The 12,500-nt window shown below is 37.8% G+C and overlaps 1 protein-coding gene across 1 annotated transcript in view; it reads right to left on the bottom strand.

The window, feature by feature from the left end:
* LOC137969885 (kinesin-like protein KIF19) overlaps positions 1–6,283 on the bottom strand; it is a 39,773-nt gene extending 33,490 nt beyond the window's left edge. The window contains exons 1-2 of the mRNA XM_068816287.1: positions 5,957–6,283; positions 5,657–5,740 (exon numbers count right to left, since the gene is read on the bottom strand). Of these exons, the coding sequence (XP_068672388.1) occupies positions 5,657–5,740; positions 5,957–6,001 (129 nt within the window). The 5' untranslated portion in view covers positions 6,002–6,283. The remainder of the gene's footprint in view (positions 1–5,656; positions 5,741–5,956) is intronic.
* Between the last annotated feature and the right edge of the window lie 6,217 nt (positions 6,284–12,500).

Genomic DNA, 12,500 nt, shown 5'->3' with positions numbered 1-12,500 from the left:
ACACCAACAAATTGAAATGAATAATCTGTATAGAAAAATAATAATGTCTGCAACCATAAGATACAAATGTAACTCTTCATGCTACTGTAGTCAGGATTACTCTGGCAGAACACAGGTGTATCCTAAATAGTTAAAGAGAAACATGATGGCTATACAATGTGCAATGACAAGTAACCTAAAGTAAGTATATTCCTTGAAGAAAATGAGGGTGTAGAGGGAGGTCCAGGAACAGGACTGGTATTACAGTGGTGAGAGCAGTCGCCTCCCACCAATGTGGCCCAGATTCAATTCCCAGACTCAGGGTCACATGTGGGATGAGTTGTTCTTTATGTTACCCGGTATTTAAAGTGCTAAAATTGTGGGATTTTCTGTTTTGATGTTAATAGTGAGTTTACGTTCAATGAACAGTGGATGATGAAGAAGACTTCTCAAGACTCGCCTTTGGATTTCTATTGGACTCCACTCAGTCCTATTGCCATGACTACAAATCAATTCAAATGGTTTTGAGTAGTAGGCAAGACGGCTTGAATAGTACATACATGTAATTGTAGGCATCTGGCCCTTGCCAGGTAATGGGGTCTGGGGCTCCCCTGAAATACTATGAAAATTTTGGCCTCAAATGGTTGTATCTAGTGCATTTTAGGGTTAAAATCAGCCTATCTTTTTAGTTTACCAATAACACTACTCACGAGCGTTTTTTCTTATTTTCCACCAGTAGCTTTATTTAACTTAACCAAATTAATTTCCTCAAATTAGGAACGTGGCTGCAGTGGATTATGGAGAAGCAGTGAAACTCATTTAGACTTAAAGCGCTTTTCTTTTGTCAGAACTGGCCGGCCAGACCGTCAGTTTGCAAAGAAAATGTAACAATCTGAAGAAACAGTTGCATGGTAATCCCTTGCATTCTTCAGGAGGAGTATATATCATCCTCAAAGTGTGTTAATTCAGGTTAATTTAAAGGAGATATGGTAGCCCTTCCAAATGTCCGTTTGGTTGGTCATTTTGAACTGTCAAATGGAAAGCATCCTTAATTATTATATACCATCTTGTTTGTAACTGCAGGAGCTTTGCCTATTGACTGTTCATGTGGCTAGTTTTCCCACGTCATATTCAACGCTGTCCTAGCCCCCGCTAACCCCACCGTTCAGCGTGCAAGGGTCAGTTTGTGTCAAAATGTACTCAAATTTTCAGCTCAATTCACCAAAAGAAACGTTGATATTACATTTTTTGGTTTCAATTAGTTTTGATCTGGTGGAGACCTCACATTAATTTGTTATCAATGACCTTCAGTAGGCGGCAGATATTCATTGTAGGCGGCAAAAACCACCTCCTGCTGGCACTTTTTGACTGGGCTGCCAATTCGGTCTGTTATACGAGTGATAACGAAATCTGTTTATCACGAGTATGACTACTGACCAAATATGTTGACACAAAGTCCTCTTACCAATTAATCATAAAAGTTACAATTTCCAAGAAAAGAAGAAGAGCCAATTTATGAAAGAATGGGAAAATTTGCATTAAAAGACAGACAAAGGAGGTGTACATTGTTCAATGTCGCTCTGAAAGAAAGAAAGAAACAAAGAAAGAAAGCCCCAATTTAGGAGTCGATTTGTACACTGATTTCTTTGGTGATTGAAACCAAGGTTGTGATTAATTGATTTAAACTACAACTTTGAATGTGATTGGCATATTGAACTGTCCCATAACAACTTGGCAAGTGAATTAGTGGGAAATAGGAGTTTTTTAACCCTTTGACTCTTGAACCAGCCGATTTTCCTCGTCAATGGGGAACCCCAGGAGTCAATGGGTTAAACCAATGACAATCGAGGAAATTGTAATTTTTATGAACATTACAATAATTATTACAGTGTCTCCTATTAGTGTCACAGCACAAGAAGATTAGACACTTAAATAAAGGTCATTATTATTATTATTATTATTATTATTATTATTATTATTATTATTGTTACTATTCTTAATACTTTCAGTGATGTCTACCAAGAGGGAACGCGTCCAAATTTCGGTCAGGGACCCAACTATCGGAAACAGATCCGATTAATTTCCGATGGTTGGGAATCGGTACAGATTTACCATCCCTTTTTGCCATTTCCAATGTTGATAACTCCGTTACCGATTTAGTCAGAGCCAAATACATTCTGATGTGGATTAGTGTCATCATTCGTCTTATCTATCTGATAACATGAAATGCAACCTTGTAAATGTGTCACGAAACCACATGAATCACAATTATGTTGTGTATTTACAAAACCTCTTCAAGTCTTTCATTGTAAAGCGTTACTTTTAACCTGCTCCATAACAACATTTCCGAGGATTATACCTCAGGTTTCAAGTTTTTTTGAAGGATTTTCTCTGTTCAGCCTGGTCGCAGGTGTTTCCTTCAGTTGATCGGAAACCACTTAACTTTGACACGCTGCTGTAGTCGTTTCATTCTAGCTGATAATAAACTGTTAAATACAGTGTAAGTCACAGTTCAATGCAAAACACCACATAAATCCAGTTCCTATTTGACCCAATCAGGGCCCCCTTTCAAAACAACACTCCAGTTTGCCATGGTTTTATAGATTTTTGTGCGTGATAAGTTGGTAAGTAACTTGACCCCTGAATGACATGTCAACTGTGTATATATAGAGGATATTACATGGCCGCGCGGGGATACGAATTTTATCTTCGAGTGCTGCAAGTATCTCTCACGAGTGAGCGAAGCGAACGAGTGAGAGATACTTTCAGCACGAGAAGATAAAATTCGTATCCCCAAGCGGCCATGTAATGTTCTGTTTATTATATATATATTGATGAAATGTCTAGATTTAAAACAACTTGTTTTATTCAGTTTCGAAATGATGAAAAATTGTTCACCAACCACTAAAACACGCATCTTGTGTAACATGAAACAAGATATGAAAGTTATGAAAAACAAATCATGATATAATGTAAAATTTGCAATTAAAATGTTAATGTAGTAGAGAAGAATTATATTTAAGCACAAAAGTATCGTACAATGAAGAGGAAGCTCGCCTTTTATTGGCTAATCGTGTTCGTTACCATGACGACAGCGATATCCTCACATGTGAAAGATAAAAATGATACGTTCACTGCGCGCGGTGAAGATATGATTTTTTAGTAAAAGGAGAAATCCTGGTATTTCATCAATATCTATATAATAAATAATAATATTGCTTAAGCGAGTTTCTGCATTGTACAATAATTTGCTATTAAAAGATCTGTGATTTACTTATGAGCTCTCGGTTTGATATTAAGGTGCATTCTCGAGACACAGACGTTCTTTTGACTTGCACGTCGCAATGCAGGAGTATGTGACAACAAAAATATCGTCTCCTATTGTGTTTGCACGCTCTTACACGAGCCACTTGAAGGCAAAGCAGTTTTACTTGGTGATTTCTAGAGGAAAACAGGAATGAGGTATGTTTTTAGGAAGCAGTGTCTAACCGTTTTTGAAAAAGGTCAATTTTTTAGGTGTAACTTGTATGAACTTTGCCTTTTCAATGTAAGTGAACCTAGTGCGTCTAAAGTACGGTGAGCAAGACCTACCAGGCACATCTCGTTGGAGAAACAGTTGAAAGCCTCTTTCATCAATTTATTTGCATACAATTAACAACTTGCCTGAATCTCAGATAGTCTGAGTTGGCTCCCTCAAACTAGCAGCTGCTGTGGGGAAATGACTAACGTGGTAAACACGACTGATATATGACGGTTGTAGATGTTCGCCTCACAAAGATTCTCCCTTTTTATGCATTTTTGGTTAACACAAATCCAAGCTATTAAAGGGATATCGTACAAAAATATAGTTTATGTATCACTGTCTTCTAGATTTTCGTTTTCGAATAATTCCGGTGTTCTTCTCACGACAAATTTGATTCTTGTCTGGTAATTGTGCCAAGGGAAATAGAGGCAATTGTTCGAAGATGCAACATTCAATTTTGGATGAAAGAAGACACATGTACAAAACAGAGACGGTACAATTCTAAGGGTCACTCTTTGCTGTTGGCATTAATAAACATTACCGGGTACATGAGAAATGCTAAAGCTCAGTATTTCAAACCAAGACCACCAATTTGAACTCTCTACAGATACTAAGCTCATTAAATTTGACAATCTAACTTCGTTGCCACAGCCCTATGAAGATATGTAACCCATTCCTGATATAATTTCATTCGGCACCGGTACAAACATTCAGCCTATCGGAAAAAATCGGTACAATTGATCGGGATCGGTGTTACCCCAGATTCCGAAATTTGGACGTGTTCCCTAACTAGTATAGAACTATACTATAAATGCAAAAATTACGGCTTGCCCATTGTCTAAGAACTCATGAATTAATCCCAAACAGAGCAGAAAATTGAAATTGAGGGCAGAAAGTTGAAATTAAATTGGTCGACAGGAAAGTCACAAATCACAACAATACAAAATGGCTGATAGGTTAGGAGAAAGTAACAATGTTCGAATTCCGAGTTTGAAGGAGAAATGTTTATTTTTGGTCACTAAATTTTCACAAGTGCTACTGAACATATAACATGTTATTAAGGTTGTCACTTTTTCAACCAATAACATTAATCTTGGCGAGACTAGTGAAACACGACACAAGATAAACATGAGAAGAGAAAAATAGAGTCAAGTTTTTGCATTAACATTATCAACAAGTAATTCACATGACTTATTGTGTGCAATTCAATGGCATAAATTAGCGTTCATAAATTTTTCAAAGACCACAAAATTAATAATTGCACTTGACCAAATTTGGTTAGCCTTAATTTGAAAAATTCACTCATGCTGAATTCATCCCAAATTGCAATCAAAATCATGTGAGGATTTAAAACAACACGAATCGTTGATTTTCCTTACTTACCTAGAGCAAGGTCTGTGTTACGTATATGGTTGTTTTAAACATATTTGGCAGTTTGTAAGTTTATATAAACCAGGATGCATCTTACATGAAGTAGGCATTAAAAGCATGGCATTCGGCTACGTTAGCACGCTGTGTTAACTGAATATGGTGGAAATCAATATCTTGGATTTTAAGCTTTATTTGCTGACCATTATTTTCACCCGGTGTGAAGGAATTCGGAATCTAGAAACAGTGAAGATTTGGAATCCGGAATCCAGAGCACGGAATCTGGAATCCATTGTATGGAATCCAGAATCCACCAATTTCGATGGAGTCCAGGGTCCATTTTGGTGGAACCCGTGAGTTTGGAATCCGGAATACATGGCTCGGGATCCGGAATCCACTATTCGGGATCCAGAATCCCATGGACTGGGATCTGGAATCTGAAGGTCTCTTGAATTCCTTTAAATAGGGCGAATTATTTACACTGGCTGATCTTTACTGGTCATATTGCTCCAAAGGGCTGATACACCAACTCTGTAATAAGCTACAGCCAGTAATACATAAACTATTTATACAGAGGGTTTTCAAAAATAATTAATACCCTACAACTTCTGACCACATAGCCCTCTTGTGGCAGCATCTGACAATTGCTTGCCTTAAATTACCCCTTCCCCCAATCACCTATTCCAAGCGAATATCATGTATCTGAGGGGCTCATATCGAAGTCCGGAAAGTTTTAACACGCACGAATGAATTTCATAAATTATGGAGTTAAATAAGCCAACGTACATTTTCGTCCAGCACGTGCACAATTTCCGTGCAGTTTTTGTCTGCCACTTCAGCACCATTCAAGGGTCTCACACGGACTGCAACCTTGTGAAAACACAAATTACACAAATATATGTGAGCTTACCTTCGAACAGCTTGCATTGACAAAAATTATTCGAAAAGATCAAAGGCAATTAACAGCTGAAAAGCGTGATCGATTTGGTGAAGCACCTATCGAATTTGGTTGGTATCGAAATTTCTTTCCCGATCCCGATGTGAAATAAACTGAAAATATTTACAACCAGCTTAACTAAAGCTTACCATCAAGTTTTGCGTGCTTTCTTTTTCCTTCACCTTATCTGGCATTGTGACTTTGCAATTCAATCAACAGATACTCGCTTGCGGTGTTGCTAATACTAATCCGCTGAAATGTTCGCGAACATTCCTTTCACAAAGTCTACTCTCTCCGAAGCCTTCTTTTGCCATTTTCTAAATAGATCTTCCTTTCCGCGCAAAAAATAAGCACTCAACGACGTGATATTTACTACATTTTGAGAACAAATGCGTTTGTACTAGACACAATCAAGCTCTTGTTTTGGCAGCCTTTTCCTTCGATATTTCTACAAAAGCTTGTCACACATCTTGTCCACCAATCAAACGCCAGAATCTGTTTATTTGCACATTTTATATGACATCACGCATTATAGAGTTGTAGCCAAGGCGACAAGCCAGTAAAACATATCTCAACAGGAGAGCTCAGTAGTGGAAGAGAATTGAAATTAGCTCTCTTTTTTTTGTGAAAATTCAGCTTTCTAGAAGAACTGCTACTATAAAAGACAACAGGCCTTGTGATGGAAATTAACAATATAGCAAATCTAATTATCAGCGCGCCAAACAAAGTAATTGTCTTCGTTGAAAACTGTCATAATTTCCGTAGCCTGAAGACAGCTGACATCTTTCTTGGCGCTCCTATACAGTCATTATCGCCGGCACAATTCATCTCATCCTATATAAGACACTTTCCATAGAAATGAGACGTGTATTCATTTATTATAAGACTCGTGTTGAAAGCCGAAACGAAGGGGCAAATAAAAGCTTGTGCCTTTGATTAATAATTAATTTGGCAGCGAATAGAGTCATCATTTTCCTCTTTCTTTCTTGTTGAAAATGATCCGGCTTCCGTGAATGTATTATTACAATGAAAATTTTATTTCCACTTATCGATAGATAGGTGGTTTATTAAATCACTTCGCAGCCTCTCCGCTGAATCATATAAAATTTTACAAGGGAACTATAACAATAACATACAATAATATAGTAATAATCAATGTATAATAAGACTGAAATTTCAAAATATTTACAAATACTTTATATATAAGACACCTTCCATAGAAATGAAACGCGTATTTATTTATTATATGAGTTACCGTATGTGGAAAGCCGAAAGGAAGGGCAAATAAAAGCTCGGGCCTTTGATTAATAATTAATTTGGCAGCGAATAGAGTCATCATTTTCCTCTTTCTTCCTTGTTGAAAATGATCCGGCTTCCGTGAATGTATTATTACAATTAAAATTTTATTTCCACTTATAGATAGATAGATGATTTGTTAAATTACTTCGCTGCCTCACGGCTGAATCATGTAAATTTTACAAGGGAACTATGACAATAGCGTAAAATAATATAGTAATAATCAATGGATAATAAGACTGAAAGTTCAAAATATTTACAAATACTTTATATTTAAGACACCTTCCATAGAAATGAAACGCGTATTTATTTATTATAAGAGTTATGTGGAAAGCCGAAAGGAAGGGCAAATAAAAGGTCGGGCCTTTGATTAATAATTAAGTTGGCAGCGAATAGAGTCATCTTTTTCCTCTTTCTTTCTTGTTGAAAATGATCCGGCTTCCGTGAATGTATTATTACAATTAAAATTTTATTTCCACTTATCGATAGATAGATGATTTGTTAAATCACTTCGCTGCCTCACGGCTGAATCATGTAAATTTTACAAGGGAACTATAATAATAACATACAATAATATAGTAATAATCAATGGATAATAAGACTGAAATTTAAAAATATTTACAAATACTTTAAAAATATTAAAATTTACGAGAATTTGAAAGTTCACATAGATTTGTCAATAATTAGGCCATCGCCGCCATGGCGTATATAAAGGAGTTCCTTGCCCGATTAGTTTTCAAATTGGGCACATAAAAACTGCGCTGTTTTCTTCAGTTTTAACCATATGAGGTCACTTCGAAAAATACCATAATACTCTTTGTTTGTCCCCCCCAAATTTTGCATAAGCATTGTTTCCAGTTTCTCTTGGGACTTCGATGGTCCCAAGAGAAAACAAAAACAATGCCTATGCAAAATTTGGGCGGATAAACAAAGAGTATTATGGTATTTTCCAAAGTGGCCTATTGCGGCTGCGCGCGAGTTCGAGGCAACAGGTTTCTAATCTTATGATTGGGGTCCGAAAGGATGCTGTTAAAAAGTGTGTTACAAAGCTGATCATGGTGTTCGCCCAGCGGTAAAATCCCCAAAACACCCATTTTGCGCGGTTTACTGCATATGTGGGAAAAGCAGATCTTAATTAACAAGTGTTATTGAAATCCAATAAAAAAAATAGGGGGGACCACGCATTTTTCGAAGATAGTTAATCAACAATATTTGCAAAAGGCTTTAAAATACAAAGTAATGTATGGTGTTCTTTTCCAAATTGAAGCTTAATTATCTCTGAAAAATGCGTGGTTACTCCCAAATTTCTTCTTTCGCCGCATAGTTTTGAACCACGCAAAAAATATCCTTTTATTAATGGCCACCACCCCAATCTCGACCCCAGAGCTCTTCTCTTGACTGAGAGAGAGAAGAGCTCTGGGGAACATTTGATTGGCTTATTGAACAAACACAAACGAGCGGGAATTTTCATTGGCTTAGCGAACGCAGATGCAAACAACGTCATCTCTCCATGGAACTTTCTGGAAAGCGATCGGCATTTCGCTTTGACGTCATTTGAAATGCAGTAATGTCATTGGGCAATTGAACTTTTTACTGCCCATATTAGGAGTTTCGTTGGCGGGAATAAGGAGAAGCTTTGTTTTAATCTTGCTAAACATTGGTCCGTGAAACAAATTGCGAACACTTTTTCAAGGTCATGCGAAAGTCGCTCTAGCACGAGAAGTAAGCAGGCGCCGTAAGGTTCAAATAGCCAATTTTTCGCCATAAGAACCCTACGGCGCTTGTTGTCCCGCATTCTCCCGCATGGAGTTTCCCAGAGCCTTGGATTGATCCGAGGCTCTGGTGACGAGAATGGCCACCACTCATACGAAATCCGAGTATCTCGAGATTCGCAGAATGTATGCGCAATAACAATAGTAGGCACCTTCCTTAATCTAGCTCTTCAAAGAACTGTACTAAGTAATTTCATTACTAACGACAAATTAAACGTACAAATCCTAAATTCTTTTTCGCAAAAAATTATTGATTTTCGGTAATCTTTTTTGTTGCAACAGATCAAATTCTATATTAATTTTGTGCTCTGCGTCACGCCAGGCAAAATTCACATGCGCGTTCTGGCTATGCATCATTGCGTGACAACGGTGGAGTGTAACTTTGATTGATATGTATCATGAAACGTGGGAAGAGAGAGATCGAGAGAGTTAATCTGTAAATCGAAAGCGAGTAGATTGTACTCTAGTATTGTGACGATTTGTTATTGAAAAGTTTGAATGAAGAATGCATACAGCCATCAGAAAAAGTGAAGTGGCAAAATTTTGAGTGAAGGGTGGAGATTTCATTGAAGTGGTAGTGGTCGAGCATTTTTATCCAATTCATTTGAATAGTTTCGGTGCACGTGGAAAATTTGTTTTGAAGCGGAGCAAAACAACAAGTCGGAAATGAGCTTTATTAGCCATGTTCTTGTTGGCTGGGTATACGACTTGGTTTGCTGACCACCCAAAAAACCTCGTATCGTTGACATTTTTCTTACATTCTTTCTTGGATTTCGTTTCTTTAGTTTACCAAAGAAGATCCGGATATAATTATTTTAAAACTTGTTTTATTCTTTTGTTCGCAGGTCGGCGTCGCTTGCTCTCGTGAGCTTGGAATTATTTTTTTGCCCTTCGTAGCCGTTATTAGGGTCGTCACGCAACGCTCCTCCCCGCTAATTAAAAAGTGGTTCGGACCATTTTTGTCTTACCGTTTCGGTTTGGCTCATCATAAAACTGACCTTAATAAGGCCCCGTTATTGGCACTCTGTTTACACTGCCGATTTTTGCAGTCCGGACCATTTTATTTGTAGAGTTGAAGCGGAGACACGCGAACGCTCTTGACCTGCAAAAAGTGGTCCGGATGTGCCGCTGGTGAGGTCGCATTTTCAGGACTGTATTGACTATAATGGGGTTGCATTTTCAACAGAGTTCCCGACAAGGTTACTAGAATGGGGTCGCAAATTGTCGGGATTTTGGGGGTAAGAAAATTCTGGCTCTAGCGGGATTGAAAAATGGAAAGATTTGCGGTAAAAAAAAATTGTTACAGAAAGAACTGTAGTGCTGTTGATTTAATATTTACTAGTCGCATTACATTCCGTTTCGAAATTACAATTAAAAGGCTTTATGTAAGGGACTGATGTTTTGTTAGGCGTAAAAACGCAGTAAGCCTCTCTTGTTACTGGGTTGCCGTATGGCAATCCCAGTCAGAAAATGGGTAGATTTCTCCGTTTTATTTTTTTATTTTTTTCCGTGTCGGTAAAAGTCTTGCCTGTCACTCCCCTACTAAGTGGTGTCTTTGTGCATAGAGCCCTGCTGCGGGTATTTTCTTAGGATCGAGAGGGTAGTGGGAAATGCGTAGATTTCTCTGGTGGACACATTATAACGATTAACTTAACCGGCAATGGCGTCGAAAGTCATGTAGCGCGAATGGCGTTTTAGTGGATCTTTGAACAAAATATACCCTTATGAAGCTCAATAATGGAAAATCAATTGGATACTGAACAAGACAGGCGACAACATCGACAACAATCTGTCGCCCGTCGAGCCGTCTTTTATTAAGTGTGCTGTTATGTAGAACACTGAAGATTCGCAGGGCATCGATAATAGTGAATTCAAAGACTAGACCAAGGTGGATTGAATGGAATTTCAAGCGTTAAAATCGCTGAAAAGGTAAGATTATTGTCGAAGCGATGCGGCAATTGCGTGTCTTCACCACATGTTCCTTTGATCTCACATTATAGTGTTTTCCGTCAAAATATTCGCTTGTTTTCGCTTTCGCTCGAACATATTTACCTTTATTACATGTCCAGTGAATAGTTTTATCCTCTGGGATGAATTTTCCGTCGAAAAATCGGTTATTTGGGCGGTCAGTGTAAAACGCAGACAGCAGACAGCAGACTGCAGACCGGGGGTAAAATGCAGACTGAGGGTAAAATAAATATTAATAATAAAAAAGCGAGTCATAAGGATAAAATAAAGATTGTTTGAAAGACAAACCTGTTTTACATCTGTCAACAACTCACATTATCATGACTGGAGGTCGCTGCACCTTTTGGCGATGCGATCGTACGCGTTGAAATCATCTGTGCTTTGTTTTTGCGCTTCCAGATGCATTGCAATGTTCCAAATTATTTGTCACACCGGTACATCGGGGGAAATCGATCGAAAAACCAACAATTATTACTTCGAATACCTGAATAATCTCGGTTGTCTTTTTTCGGTGCGACGAAATGCACAAAGAATTTCATGTATTCCGAGCAATTAGGACGCGGGGATTTCATTGGTTAAGCTATGCGTGATAACCCCTAGGGAGAGGTTATACTTGAAAATTACATCTTCCAGATGCAAAACAAACGAACTTGTGAACTAAAGGATAAACATAACGTACACGAAAGCGAATGAAAGGATCCTAATAAGAAATTTTTACACCTCAGTCATACTGGCTTAAGCCGCCTGGGCTGAATTGAAACGTTAAATGGTTGCAAAATCCACGTTATCTCTGTCTTTGTTAATTGGTATTGTAGCCATGCGTGTCAAAATAAATTGAGTTATTGGGTAATTACTCGATTACTTTGTTCAGTGCAGCAAAATGGACAGTTGAATTACGGGGTGGGGACTTCTTTGCCTAAAAGCAACTCACGAAACTATCCTTTTTCCAACAACAACAAGGATTCAAACAGCTTCAATTCTTACAGAGTTCGATGAAAATCCGGATTTAAAACATGCGGTGGGGCAACCAAAGCGATGGGAGCTGTGTTGGGGTTTCAGTGTGAAAGTACAAACGGCTACTAACACTCTTATAATTTATTAACCCGCAGTCTGCAGTCTGCAGTCTGCATTTTACCCTCAGTCTGCATTTTATCCCTGGTCTGCAGTCTGCAGTCTGCGTTTTACACTGACCGGTTATTTGGGTGGTTTTTGGCAACAGAGGTTAATTATTCGTAATGCGATCGCTTCCGTTGCCGTTAGCAATGGGTCGCAAATTTGACACTTTTATCGCATTATTACATTACGCATTGAATCCACGTTATCTATTATTCCTAAAAATCTAAAAATATTCGTGCCTCATCAGTTTTCGGTCGAATTTATGTCCAAGAAAGCAGATAAATTGCAGAAAATGTTAGTTTTGCATCCAAAAATTCGTAATCAACGCTAAAATGACCAAATTTTGCCTGGAAAACATATTTTACTGTTATTTTTCTTAAATTTTTTCGTTCTACTTTCGCTTTTATAAAATGTTTCAGTTGTCTGTAAATAAGTTATATGCTGTTGGAAAGCTTATTTTCTTAGCTTTAAAATGATGTATTTTTTCCCCCTAACTTTAAATATGTTTTGAGAAAAAAAAACATTTTTTGGCGATGGCTGA

Source organism: Montipora foliosa, chromosome 9 (genome assembly GCF_036669935.1).
Source record: "Montipora foliosa isolate CH-2021 chromosome 9, ASM3666993v2, whole genome shotgun sequence".
NCBI classification, from domain to species: domain Eukaryota; kingdom Metazoa; phylum Cnidaria; class Anthozoa; order Scleractinia; family Acroporidae; genus Montipora; species Montipora foliosa.
Note: the sequence above shows the minus strand (reverse complement) of the source record. Positions and strands in the feature narration are given on the sequence as shown.